Source organism: Alosa alosa, chromosome 1, assembly GCF_017589495.1.
Source record: "Alosa alosa isolate M-15738 ecotype Scorff River chromosome 1, AALO_Geno_1.1, whole genome shotgun sequence".
Classification (NCBI taxonomy): domain Eukaryota; kingdom Metazoa; phylum Chordata; class Actinopteri; order Clupeiformes; family Clupeidae; genus Alosa; species Alosa alosa.
In genome coordinates, this window is record NC_063189.1 from 44,839,160 (window position 1) to 44,851,494 (window position 12,335).

The window sequence follows — 12,335 nt, forward strand, 5'->3', positions numbered from 1 at the left end:
TATTTCAACAACAAATATATATATACATACTGTATAACAAAGGAACATAAATACTCTTTAGTTTGAGTTAAATAATAAATTAAATGTGCCATGCATTGATTAATGCAAAATATTGGACTCCTGAGCCACTATGGCAAAACCATTGTATTTTATGTTACTTGACACTCTTAAAAAAGAAGATTTAGCCACATCAACCATTTCACTTTTACCATAAGGCAAAATACACAGTTCGAACAACAGGCCATACAGGACATTTTCCATGTAACAATTGAAACAAAATTAAAGATGACCCCTACCACTGAAATACATTCTTTGTTATATGAGTTGTGATTCATTTTGGGTGTAAAGTTAGAGCCTGATCAGAGCAAAATATCCTGTATGTGATGCTGTATCCAGAGCAACTGAAATTAAAGGAAAAGGCCTCACCAACCAAATACAGTCATCTCGATAATCATAAGTCTGTATGTGCACCATTAAGCTTGATTTCAAATGAGCTTGGTGCGGCATCTGAGTGTCCTTCGTTGTGCGTTGAGTAAACAAGAGACTAGAGACGAGATGCGTTTAGATGACCTGAGAGCAGCAGGTCTGATGAGCGGTCACTCCGCATCACTGTGTCCATCCTCCCCCTGCTGGTCCGTGTGGTTCAGAAGGTCCACCAAGAGGGAGATGAGCTCCGTGTCCTGAGGGCTGTCGGTCCCGGCGTGGGGACGCAGGTTCCGATGGAACATGGCCTGTAGGGATGTGCGGAACTCCCACAGCAGGTTCCACGTCTCTGTGGACAGCTCCCAGCGCACGAGAGACCGTCCAGGCAGGGCTACCTCAACATGGTCACCAGAAACTGAGAGGGACAGAGGAGGACACAGAGATCATGCTTTTATGATACTGTATGAAACAACACACATGTAAAACTCTGAAACATACTAAAGAAGAGAGGTAGTGAGTAGGGAGGATTATGCTAATTTCTTTGCACACTCTTGATCTAGTGTGCCTTTACACTGCTCCTCCAGGGTGGGATTGTCACCTTCTTAAAGGCATGAATAGACCCTTTTACTGTTTATAAACAGTGATGGACGCGCACGCAGCATGGTGCCAGAAGTTAGTTAGTTTGTCAATCTACGCAAAGAGATTAACCACAAAAGATCGCAAAAACCACCTGAACCTGTAAGTATATACAGTATATATATATATCTATATATATATATATATATATATATATATATATATATATATATATATATATATATATATATATATACACACACACTCTTTTGATCCCGTGAGGGAAATTTGGTCTCTGCATTTATCCCAATCCGTGAATTAGTGAAACACACTCAGCACACAGTGAACACACAGTGAGGTGAAGCACACACTAAAGGCTTCTACATACCTGGCCGACCGACGGTGGTAGCGACAATGTGACGTCAAAATAGCATTAGATCTCTCTGGCAGCCAGGGTTTTGGCCGTGTAAGCGAGGTAGCGCACCACTCATTTTTTTTCAGGCGAAGCGACAAGGCGGAAAACAGGAAGATGGACTAGTTCGAGGGCAAGCGAGTTGCAGTGTTTTGTTACAGTTGAATTTTTAATAGTTTGCTGGATAAGTTAACAAAGTTACCAGTGAGAGTTGCAACACATGGAATTAAGAGGAAAGAATAGAAACGATTTATTTTTAAACAAAGGATATCTATTAAGGCCTGAACAAAATCTCTTTCCACTTCAGGAAATTACACAAACTCAGCCAGCTGCTAGCTAGCTAACTAAACTGTTTAAATTATTAAAATTTCCCTCGGGATGACACAAGTACCTATCTATATATCCATCTATCTATCTATCTATCTATCTACCTGTGCACACACCTTGGAAACTACATGATAATGATGATGGTAGTTGTGAATAGTAGCAACCAAAGTCTGAAGTACCATCACAGAGGCTAGCTACTGGTGTTTCTTACTGCAGCTTCTTCTGCTGTGTAAGTAGTTAATGTTAGTCTTTTCACAACAGCGACACCTCTGTTCAGGAGAATATTGCAACTAGTGTTGCGACCACCCTGTAACGCGCGAGTATAAATAGTTACGGCGCTTCTGTGACGTCACATTGTCGCGCTACTGGTCGGGTGCGTCGAGTATGTGGGACCTTTAATCCCGGCGCAGTGAGCTGCCTGCAACAACTCGGGGAGCAGTGAGGGGTTAGGTGCCTTGCTCAAGGGCACTTCAGCCGTGCCTACTGGCCGGGGTTCGAACCGGCAATCATCATTTAAAATTGTAGTTTCCTCTTCCTTGTCTTAATCGGTCTGAACAGAGCCTGTTTGCGGAGAGCCTGTTCACTCCCTATTGACTGGAAATCAATAGGTTGTGATTAAAACTGGTTGCGGTTCACCCATAGTTCCCATAAGGGTGGTCGTGAGCGAGCCCCAAATGAATGATAGTGCATGGGGCTAGACGGCAAATTTTATTTTTTCACTTGCTTATCATCAAAAAACTTCACATTTTATTGTAGTTTCCACAACTACAGTATGGGTTTTTCATCAAAAGTGAAACAAATACCCATGTCCTTTTGGTATTTTGGAGGGTGGGCCAGTGGCCAAGTCTCTGGTCTGAATGAATGGTAAAAAGGGCAGTAAAAGGGTCAATAGGCCACTGGTTTACCTCTCTCTGTGAGGTCACAGTCGGTCATCAGGAGCAGGGCTAGTGGATGGACTGAGGAGGAGTCCCTGATGAACACCTGACCGTTTGACTGGACTGCACTGAAGAATGTCATCCAACGGCTGGGAAACTGGGTTTTACCTCTGAAAACAGAAACAGGGGAAACACACATGCACGCACACACACAGAAAAGGTTTCTTTCACTTTATTCACAATTTTTAAAAAATGTGAGCTCATTCCATGAAGCCTTTGGCCTGCTGGCTGTTACCTGTTGATGGTAGACCGGTGCATTATCACGGGCCCAGTCTGAGTGCGGAAAGAGATGCCGTCAGGCCGAAATCTACCTTTGTTCACAACACCTCTCTTCACCTAAACAGACGCAAAAGCAAAATGGTCACAAATAGTCAATGCATACAAAAAATGTGGCTATTTTGAGAATGCCTTCCAATCAACAATGTATGTCCTTTATGTGGGCGCATTCTCCATCTACAACTGTGGATGTCGGGGGTGCATGTACAGTAATTTCCTGTGTATTACCCACATTGTGTATAAGCCGCAGGAAAGTGTTTTATGCAAGAAACAAAACCATAGTAACGGCCCCCGTGTATTAACCTCACAGCTGAAGAAATTTTGCAAAATCAATGTATAAGCCGCGGTTAATAGTTGGGTACCTGTATGAGGTTTGGGTAGAGACCAGCCATCAGCACGGCTTTGAGCAGCTCGTCCTCTTGGCTGAACTGGTTGTAGGTGGAGGAGGGACGGAGGCAGTCATTGGGGTTGGAGACCAGCTCAGCCTCACAGAGGTTCACACTGAACTGACGAGCCAGGCCTATACAGGGAAGACAGGTCAGAAAAAAAAAAACATTAAAACCTCAACCATTCAAAAAAATGAATGAATGAATGAATAAATGAATAAAAACAGACTACCAGCAGCGTCACTAGAAAGCATTAGTACTGTAGCGAGCGCTAGGTGACCATAGAGAGGGCCTCACCCTGGATGAAGCGCAGACTGGCCCCAGACAGAGTGTACTTATTCAGATACTCATTCCTGCAGTCCCGGTCCTGCTCCTCCCTCCAGCCCTGCACAGCACGACTGAACACCAGGAAGTCACTGCAGCTGGAGCCTCCCAGTTCCTCTTTGGCCTGCACAGAGACAGGCAGAGCAACAACAGAGTCTTACCTACTGTGGATGTGCCATGCTGCCATCGTCCATGATATAGTAATTAGTATGACAGAAAATGTTGTTTGCTTTTTCGCAGGATTTTAGTCATTTGTGAATAAAATTGGGGGCCAAGCAGAAAATAATTCATTTCACCAAGTGTCATGCCGGCACCTCGAGCGCTCTAGCGCTACCAACAGGCCAAAGTTGGACATGCGTTCACGCACAAAACTTTTGACCTGTAGGCCCAATTGACCTGTCACTAAGCCCCGCCCCCTATTGTTACCGTGTGAAAACTCGGACAAACAAACCAGACTTGATTAGAAATGCATTGTGGACAATGGCAGCTGACAGTATATGAAAGCAGGCTTTGAGGACGTTTTGATCGATAAGAGGATTTACTTTCCTCCAGAAGCTATCAAAAGGGACTTAATTATGCTATGGAGGGTATATTCAAAACTTTAGAATACATACAAGGTGACAAGCAGTTGTGGCGAGTAGCCGTGCAAATCACCGCAAAAAACCACTGGCGTTAATGCTAGCTAGCTAGCTAGTGGAAGATTGATACTAAGATATGTTAGGTTACGTTAATATTTGATGTAGTAAGAATATAGTAGTTGGTTAATGAGCATTTTCATCTTGGGATTTAACAGGGAACCTGTGCCCACGTTGTTGGCTTAGTAGCCTACATTACGTCGAGTTGTTGCAAACGCGAGAGACGTCCTGTAGGGCTGCTGATGAAAATATACCCCTTTTTTTAGACTCTCGGGATACCAGCTATCAGAATTACACGTCCCCCATGCAAAACGTTTGACCGTGGTTATCCGTCGGGGTTTTTTGAGTTAAACTCCATAAGTAACCATTAATTTGTCATTTTAGGCCTGCTCCCTGTTGTTTCCTATGGAGTTGTCCGAGCTGTTGTCCGAGTCCCATTGAGGCTGGACTGTCATTGGCTCATCAGCGTTCTATGGGTGGCGCTTAGCGACAGGTCAATTGTCAAAAATGAGGTATCGTTGGAATCGACCAATCCAAGTCCAACGCACCCCATGACGTCAATTTCCGCCATGATGGATTTCCCGCCATTTTGGATTTAATCAAAAACATTAAAAAGTTTTCACAGGTCACAAATTTTGTCCGATCGACACCAAATCTGACACACATGATCTTTAGACCAAACCTCACAAAAGATACTCCTTTTCGTCTTCGGAATATGCGGCGAAGCCACCAAACAGGAAGTGAGCTCATATCTCAGCAACCCCTGCATGTAACAAAGCCGAACTTGGTGCATGGACTCAGGACCCAATCAGGGGGACGCTCAAGAAATCTGGTGACCTTTGACCTTTAGGGGGAGCTGTAATTAAGAAACATGCCTTTTGGCCTGTAGCTGCTGTTGTGCTTAGAATTAAAACGCACTAGTGGTGTCTGGTAATACTGTTGGAGGTCCTTAGGCCGACCCAAGCCAACTTGTGATGTCATCGTAATTGATTCGGCCGCCATATTGGATTTAATCAAAAACACGTACAAGTTTTCACAGGTCAAAAATTTCAGCGGATCCTCACCAAAATTGGCAGAGACCATCTTCAGACCATTCCTTATCAGTGCATTGCTTTCTGGAACAACTGACAGAAGCATTCGGCTGTAACAGCCAATTGAAATTGGTGGCGAAGCCGCCAAACAGGAAGGACCCATTAGGAGGACGCTCAAAAAATTTGGTGACCTTTGACCTGTAGGGGGTGCTGCAATTAGCAATTGCCTTTTGATCTGTAGTTGCTGATGTGTTTTATCAATCTTTTATTTTTTGATGTGAAACTTATGACAACATGTTCCATCCAGTTCATTCTAATGTGTGCGTGCAACGGCGGGGTGGGACGGGCAGGGGTGATTAGGTGGGGGCTGGCTGGCGGAGGCGGCAATACTCAGCCCTGTTTCAGCCCTACCAAGTCAGTTATGTTTTGATATGAAAGTTGTTGAAAGTGTTGATCGCGGGTGCCTGCTGAGTTCTATCTTGTCGCAGTAGCTACTCCGGCATATTCTGCTTGGCCCCCTCATTGCTGCTTGCAGCTATATTTCAAATTCTATTTTTAGCCTACTTAATTGAAAACTGGAATAGTTTAGCCATCATTTATGTAGTTAATGTAACTAAAATTACCATGAAATATTGGGATACAATGCTATGTTTATCTTGTTCATCCCTATTTCATGCACTCACATAAGTGTCACCTAATTAAATAGATACTAAGATGTTGAGAGTGGGAAGATATGGTTAACATATAACTCTATGAGATGGACTGAGATGGATCAAGGAGGATTATTCTGACCTCGTGGATGAGGGCTCTGTTCTCCATACTGTTGTAGAAGGGATCTCTGGTCAGGCACGCAGCCACCGAGATGAGGGGGGAGGTGCAGCGGAAGAGAGCGGACAGCACCAGAACCTTCCCAAGGCGTGGGTCACACGACATGCAGGCCACCCGCTCGCCCAGAGGGGTCAGACTCTCCAATTTGTCCAGCACGCCTGGGAAAACATCAATGTGATCAATAGCACTCTACAACACCACAGGCCTAAAGGGTTTGACACCATTCACAGGGCATGAAATACACACTCTCATGAGATTTAACCATGACCTTAAATTCTAAATAATAAAATGCCACTATGCCAATATTCACAAATGGAGACAAGATTTAACTAAAATTTTCAAGTGATGAATCCAGCAGTCTTACCAATTTCCTGCAAAATCCTCACAGCTTCCTTAATGGCTGTCCGATCTGGAGAATCCAGCACCTGTGATAAGAACTCTACTGCCTGAAAAGAGGGAAAGAAAGACACTTGCTATTACTACACCAGATAGGGCACATCCTCATCCAAAGTTATTTAATAGAGAGATTAAGAAAACCATGTGTCTATATGCTCGGGAGATGGAGGTAGAGTGAGCCCACCTTGCTCTGTGGGCTGTGAATCTTGGCCTGTAGCACCAGACTCTCCAGAGGGGTGCGCAGGATCTCTGGGATGGGGAACGTTGTCATAGAGTCCAGGCGTTCGCGGGGGAACAGGTGGTAAGAATGCCCGGGTTGGCACCTGCCCGCCCTGCCTTTACGCTGGGTGACATTAGACCGCGACACCCAGACTGTGTCCAGACAGGAAACCTGTTATAGAGAACAAAACATTGTCACACCAAGAGTACAGTTCACAGATGATGATCAACAAACCCAGAAAACAAGAACCTCTAACACATCTAATCACACTCAGTTATAATATATAACTTAACTCAGTTATAATATAATAGTATAATAACTAATCAGTTATAACAAGTCCAAGTATTTCACCTTTGTCTTGGGGTCATAGCTCTGCTCCTTCTGAGAGCCGACATCCACCACGTGAACAATATCATCGATGGTAATGGACGTCTCTGCAATGTTGGTGGCCAGGACAATCTTGCGCTGCCCCTCTGGGGGGCGCTGAAACACAGCCTGCTGGTCTGCCACAGACATGCTGGAGTGCACTGACAAGAAGAAAAGACACACCTGTTTCTTGTCCAGCCACAACTTTAATTCAGTAACGTATATCAGATCTAACCTAAACATTGAAGCCTAGCTCACATTTGAAGTCTTAAAATAAAGTGAGTCAGGCAGACGTCTCAATACAGGAAGAATTCTTAACAAGACAATGCAGTGGAATGTGGATAGATATTTGGACCAACAACAGACAGACCAACCTTCAGTCTGAAACCACTAACACAAACAAGACCACATTCACTTACATGGTAAGATCATCTGAGAGCCTGATCGGAACGACGGACTCTCCTCCAGCTTCTGCTGCACAGCTTTAATGTCCTGCCAGCCAGGCAGGAAACACAAGACTGCACCTGCAACAGCACACAGGAGCAGGGCTTATACAATGGTACACACTGACATGCGTTTCACCATTTACTGCCATTTTATCGATCAAATAACTTTATTAATCGAGAAAATAACTGACAGATTAAATCGACAATGAAAATAATCATTAGTTGCAGCCCTAATGTGTACATAGATGAGTATGTACTGCTATATACAGGTGTTTATATGGAAAACAGAGTTGCATTTCCAAGTGTGTTTAGTGCATCAGTTTTGCCTACAGTAGTTGACAGTGCCAGCTGTCTGCCGTATCAGTACCTGGATCCCCTGTTTTGTGAATGTGGTTGATGACATTAGCAACCAGATTGAGATCTGGGGTAGCATCATCGTCGTCATCCCCTCTCTGTAGCAGACAACAAACAGAGCACAAGATACTAGAGAGAGATTCTTCACTAATATCGCAAAACAGTGCAGCCAGCTGGTCATTCCAACGTTCACAACAGAATGGGTCTTTCCTATGTCACTTTCATACTGTTGGTGCTGGGAAAGTTTGGCATCTAACTTAGTCTTCTGTAGAATAGATATTTAATAGGAATGACAGTAAAGGATGCTTAGGAATGATTGTAATGTATTAGAAGACTCACTCGTGCCCTGCTCTGCTGGACAGCTTGCTGCTGCTGCGGCCGGCGGCCCATCTCCCTCAGCACCTCCTCCAGGTAGCGCTCCCGCACTGGGTGCATGAACCCGGGCACGTGCACCACGGGGCAGCCGCCGAAGTACTGCACCAGCCGCTGCGTGTCTCCTGTGGCGCTCATGAGCACCAGGCGCAAGTGAGGGTTCTGGGGCAGCACCGCACGCAGCAGTGCCAGCAGCAGGTCGGTGTTGACGTCGCGCTCGTGCACCTCGTCCACCACCACGTGACTGACCCCGCGCAGTGTGGGGTTGCTCTGGAGCTTGCGCAGCAGCACACCCACCGTCAGGAAGAGCAGTGCCCCGCCACTCCGCTCCGGCGGACGCGACTCCAAACGCACCTGACCACAAGATGGACGAGGGGGAAACAAAGCGTTTGTGCTCACTGTTAATACAGAATTAGCCTTAGTGCACATTGTTAATACTTAGTTAGCCATAGCGAGTTATGTGTAGGTTAAGCAAATGTGAAATGCTGTGATAAATACATATAATTAATGTATAACTATTGAATCATTTGAAGTTATTTTTAAACAACACTGCACCATTTCAGTTGGGTCCTACTGATAGCATTACAAATCCATTTAACTTAAAAAATGCTCAAATAGCTAACTTATCTAGCTTATATTGATGAAGGAGATCATGGTGTAGCAGTGTGTCAGTACGGAGGCTGTCTATTACCTGGTAGCCCACACTGGGTTTGAGAGCTGGGCCCATTTCCTGGGCGACCCGCTGGGCCACGGACACAGCACTGATTCGTCGTGGCTGCGTGACCAGGATGTTGCACCCTGCGCCCTCACCAGCCCGAATGCGGCCCTCCAACAGGAAGCGTGGCACACGTGTGGTCTTCCCGCACCCCGTCTCCCCTGCCAGCACCACCACGCGCGCCCCTTCCACCACCGACACCACCCGCTCACGGTGAGCGTCCACGGGCAGGCTCACTCCCAGGCCGGGATTGGCGCTCTCCCATTGGTTCAACAGCCTGTCACTCAGACGTTGCTCCTGGGCAGGAGCAAGGGGGCGGTAAGGCTGACCTGTGATGGTGTCTATGACAGCTTCCTCTTCCGCCTCATCATCTTCCTCGTAGGCCTGATGGCTTGCGGCTTGCTGATCTTCCTCAGCCCAGAGTTTCTGCATCTCAGCCTCAATGGGGTACTGCACACACAGTTACGACGTAAAATGCAAACACTTCACTGTGGCATGCAAGTTGAGACATCTCAATAACTACAACTAAGTCTGATCCAGCTATAATGTTACGTCCCAGGTTCGTATGGACCGAAAACATGAAAGGGAGACGAACACTGAATGAAATTACCACAAATATTTATTGGCATCACAAAAGTATGTCTAGGGGATGTGAGATCATCTGGTTGAGAGTGTAAGTGATTGGAATGCCGGCAGGAAAATCAGAGTGAGTGTGGTGAATATTTGTTGTATAGTCAAAGGGAAATGTATGCGAGAGTGAGTGAGTGCGTGCATGAATGTATGTCGTGAGCCTGAGTCTATGTGTGTGTCTGGTTCAAGAGAGAGTGAGAGAGCAAGTTGGTCTGGCTTTTAAAGCCCATTTGCACACAGGTGTGGCTTAATTGGCAATCAAGCATTCTGCCATCTCCAGCCAGCCAAGGCTCCGCGGTAGCACAGACAGCCAGAGACAGAGAGGGTCGTAACAATAACTATGGGCAGCAGTGAAGGGTGAGGGCAGCATACCTGAGTGAGGTACCGTCTCATCTTGTCCTCCAGCTCCTCAGGGATGACGAGGCTACAGGGCCGCCGCATCCTTTTCCCTGCCTCTCGCACCTCTTCCTTATGGTACTGGGCGTGGGTGAGAGGCTCATTGTTCTCATCAAGCAACTCCAGTTCCTGAATATGAAAGACACACATGCACGCACGCGCACACACACACACACACACACACACACACACACACACACACACACAATAAGCATGTACACCACAAGCAGTTAAGGTGGACACATTTCCTCTACCCCCATGGTTTGAATCTGTGAGAGGTCCTACTGAGAGCGAACCTTTAGTCTGAGACAAGCCAGAGCAGAGGCTTTCTTTTCTGCTTCCAATTTGTTACGCCCAAAAGCCTCAAATGTCACCTTCTCGGGCCAGTGCAGGGTTAGTTCACAGGTCTTATATTTCCTGCCCACTGTGCGGTATCGAACAGTTTCCTGTGGAGACAGACGGGACAGTTTTACACAAAAAAGGTAGCAGTCCTAGGGACCGACAATACACCCACTAATCAAATAGATGCACAGTATTGCTTGCTCACTGTCTTAATGCACACTTACTCTGACTTTGTTAGGCGACACAGCCATCTGAATGACCCTCCAAAGGAGAGCTTTTGGCTGAGAGAATATTGACCGAGCTTCCTGAACTCTTGGATCATCTTCTGGTATCCTAAAGAATAGAAATGTTTCATTTAGATGAAAGAATATGATTTCCAGCACATACATCACATGTCTGAGTTTCAATGTCTCTTACTTAGAAACAGGAATAAGCCTCTTCGTCCTGCTCTGTGGTCTGCTGAGAAATGTACTTTTGTACAGCGGGACTTCACACTCCTCATCCTCATCCTGCCACACAGATGCAGGTGAAGCTCGTCCTCTGCCCTTTTTCCTTCTGGGAAGGTTATCTGCTTCCAAGACACCCAGTTCCTACAAAGAAATGGGCTGATAGTCACCACAGAAAATACTCAGTGTCACACATAATTTAACCTGTTCACAACTCCTCTCGCAAAACTGGACGGATAATGGTGACGCCGTCAGTGCCACTGGTAGTGCTTGCCTTCAGTTTCTGACAAGCTGCCGCTGCAGCATGGCGCTCTGCTAAAATCTTCCTGGAGCCAAAACCCACAGTCTCGATCTTTTGAGGCCACATCACCGTCACAGTGGCCCTCTGAGGAAGACAACAAATGGACAGTGGATCAGTAAAGCAGGATGTTTGGTCTTCACATATCTTTCCCATCAATCTACCTATTTCTTAATTTGATACTGTTATACACACATACCAAAGCACAATAAGATAACGAGATTTGGGGTCTGACCTTGACCTCTCCATCGGTGCAGTTGTACTGGATGAGATGAGAAGGATCGGACAGCCCTAGAGAACGGGCCAAGGTACGGTAGAGAAGATCTTTTGGTTCTGGGAACTCATTCAGCAGGCTAGGATGACCTGGACAAAGACACTCACATTATTAATGCTTACTCTTGTTTGAGACATCGTAATTACAGTGCAATATAACCACATGCATGCATCCCAGCATGACCTTCCCACAGACCAATGGGTATTTGGCTAACACGACAGTTCATTCATGAATAGCTATATCACGAGGTTAAAGAGCAGAAAATGGTCAATATTTCAACGTGACTTTCACTGCTGTTTTACTGTCTATTATTCCTGCCCTATAAACATTTAGATATTAGACTTCAGGAAGGACGTTAGATAACTACATCTCCTTGAGGTCCTGGAAACTTCACGTCATGTCGCACCTTTTGTTGTTTCGGCTGTTCCTTCAAGTGTACCAACTGGACCGACTTTGGTACTGTGTCGACTGGCCCAGGTACAATTTATTCCCACCCGGTTCCCAATTTCAAACGTTTTACTTCCAAGGTTGCACAACGCACGGAGCCGCATGAGTGTAAAGCCGGGCAGCGCCATGTTTCAACAAAATAATGTTTGCGGAAGTTCCTTATTGAGACTGACAGCGCCATCTGTTGGTCCGGAGGAATTCGGCTGTACCTGCTGCGAGCTTTTTGTAAAACCAAGAGTTTTTCGGTTGTCAAAATGAAAACAAAATTTTCACCACATTACGACAAAAAAAAAAAAAAAAATTTGCAAGTGTGATATCCTAATTTCTGTATTTAGCAAGGGCATATAGGTCACTCATAGACCTAGCTAATTTTAATAAAAGCTGCATATCCTGCAATTCAATCCAATTCACGAGGAATAGAGGATGACTGATATTAAAACATAAATTAATGTCTCAGCCCCTTGGAAATGCAACATAAAA

At 45.5% G+C, this 12,335-nt stretch overlaps 1 protein-coding gene across 2 annotated transcripts; it reads right to left on the reverse strand.

Annotated features, from left to right (window-relative positions):
- Positions 1–129: 129 nt before the first annotated feature.
- dhx30 (DEAH (Asp-Glu-Ala-His) box helicase 30) lies at positions 130–11,989 on the reverse strand. Of its 2 annotated transcripts, none has more exons than XM_048257354.1 (20): positions 11,815–11,989; positions 11,370–11,497; positions 11,111–11,221; positions 10,808–10,980; positions 10,615–10,723; positions 10,345–10,494; positions 10,025–10,177; positions 8,999–9,472; positions 8,275–8,661; positions 7,949–8,033; positions 7,555–7,659; positions 7,121–7,296; positions 6,734–6,940; positions 6,518–6,599; positions 6,118–6,311; positions 3,633–3,783; positions 3,312–3,469; positions 2,909–3,009; positions 2,644–2,783; positions 130–838 (listed from the first exon to the last, which is right to left on the reverse strand). In XM_048257354.1, the coding sequence occupies exons 1-20, from the start codon at positions 11,981–11,983 to the stop codon at positions 597–599; spliced, it is 3,495 nt and encodes a 1,164-aa protein (XP_048113311.1). In that variant the 5' UTR covers positions 11,984–11,989; the 3' UTR covers positions 130–596. The 2 variants fall into 2 exon arrangements, with proteins under 2 accessions (XP_048113311.1, XP_048113317.1); XM_048257360.1 differs by having other exon boundaries at positions 11,776–11,873.
- Between the last annotated feature and the right edge of the window lie 346 nt (positions 11,990–12,335).

Bases quoted from the DNA above. Each gene is read 5' to 3' on its own strand.
- dhx30 (XM_048257354.1), bottom strand. From the start codon at position 11,983: ATGGCGCTGCCCGGCTTTACACTCATGCGGCTCCGTGCGTTGTGCAAC. The intron at 11,498-11,814 runs GTGCGACATGAC...GTCTTTGTCCAG, and splicing joins AACAGCCGAAACAACAAAAG to GTCATCCTAGCCTGCTGAAT. The intron at 839-2,643 runs GTAAACCAGTGG...TGTCCCTCTCAG, and splicing joins CTGTGACCTCACAGAGAGAG to TTTCTGGTGACCATGTTGAG.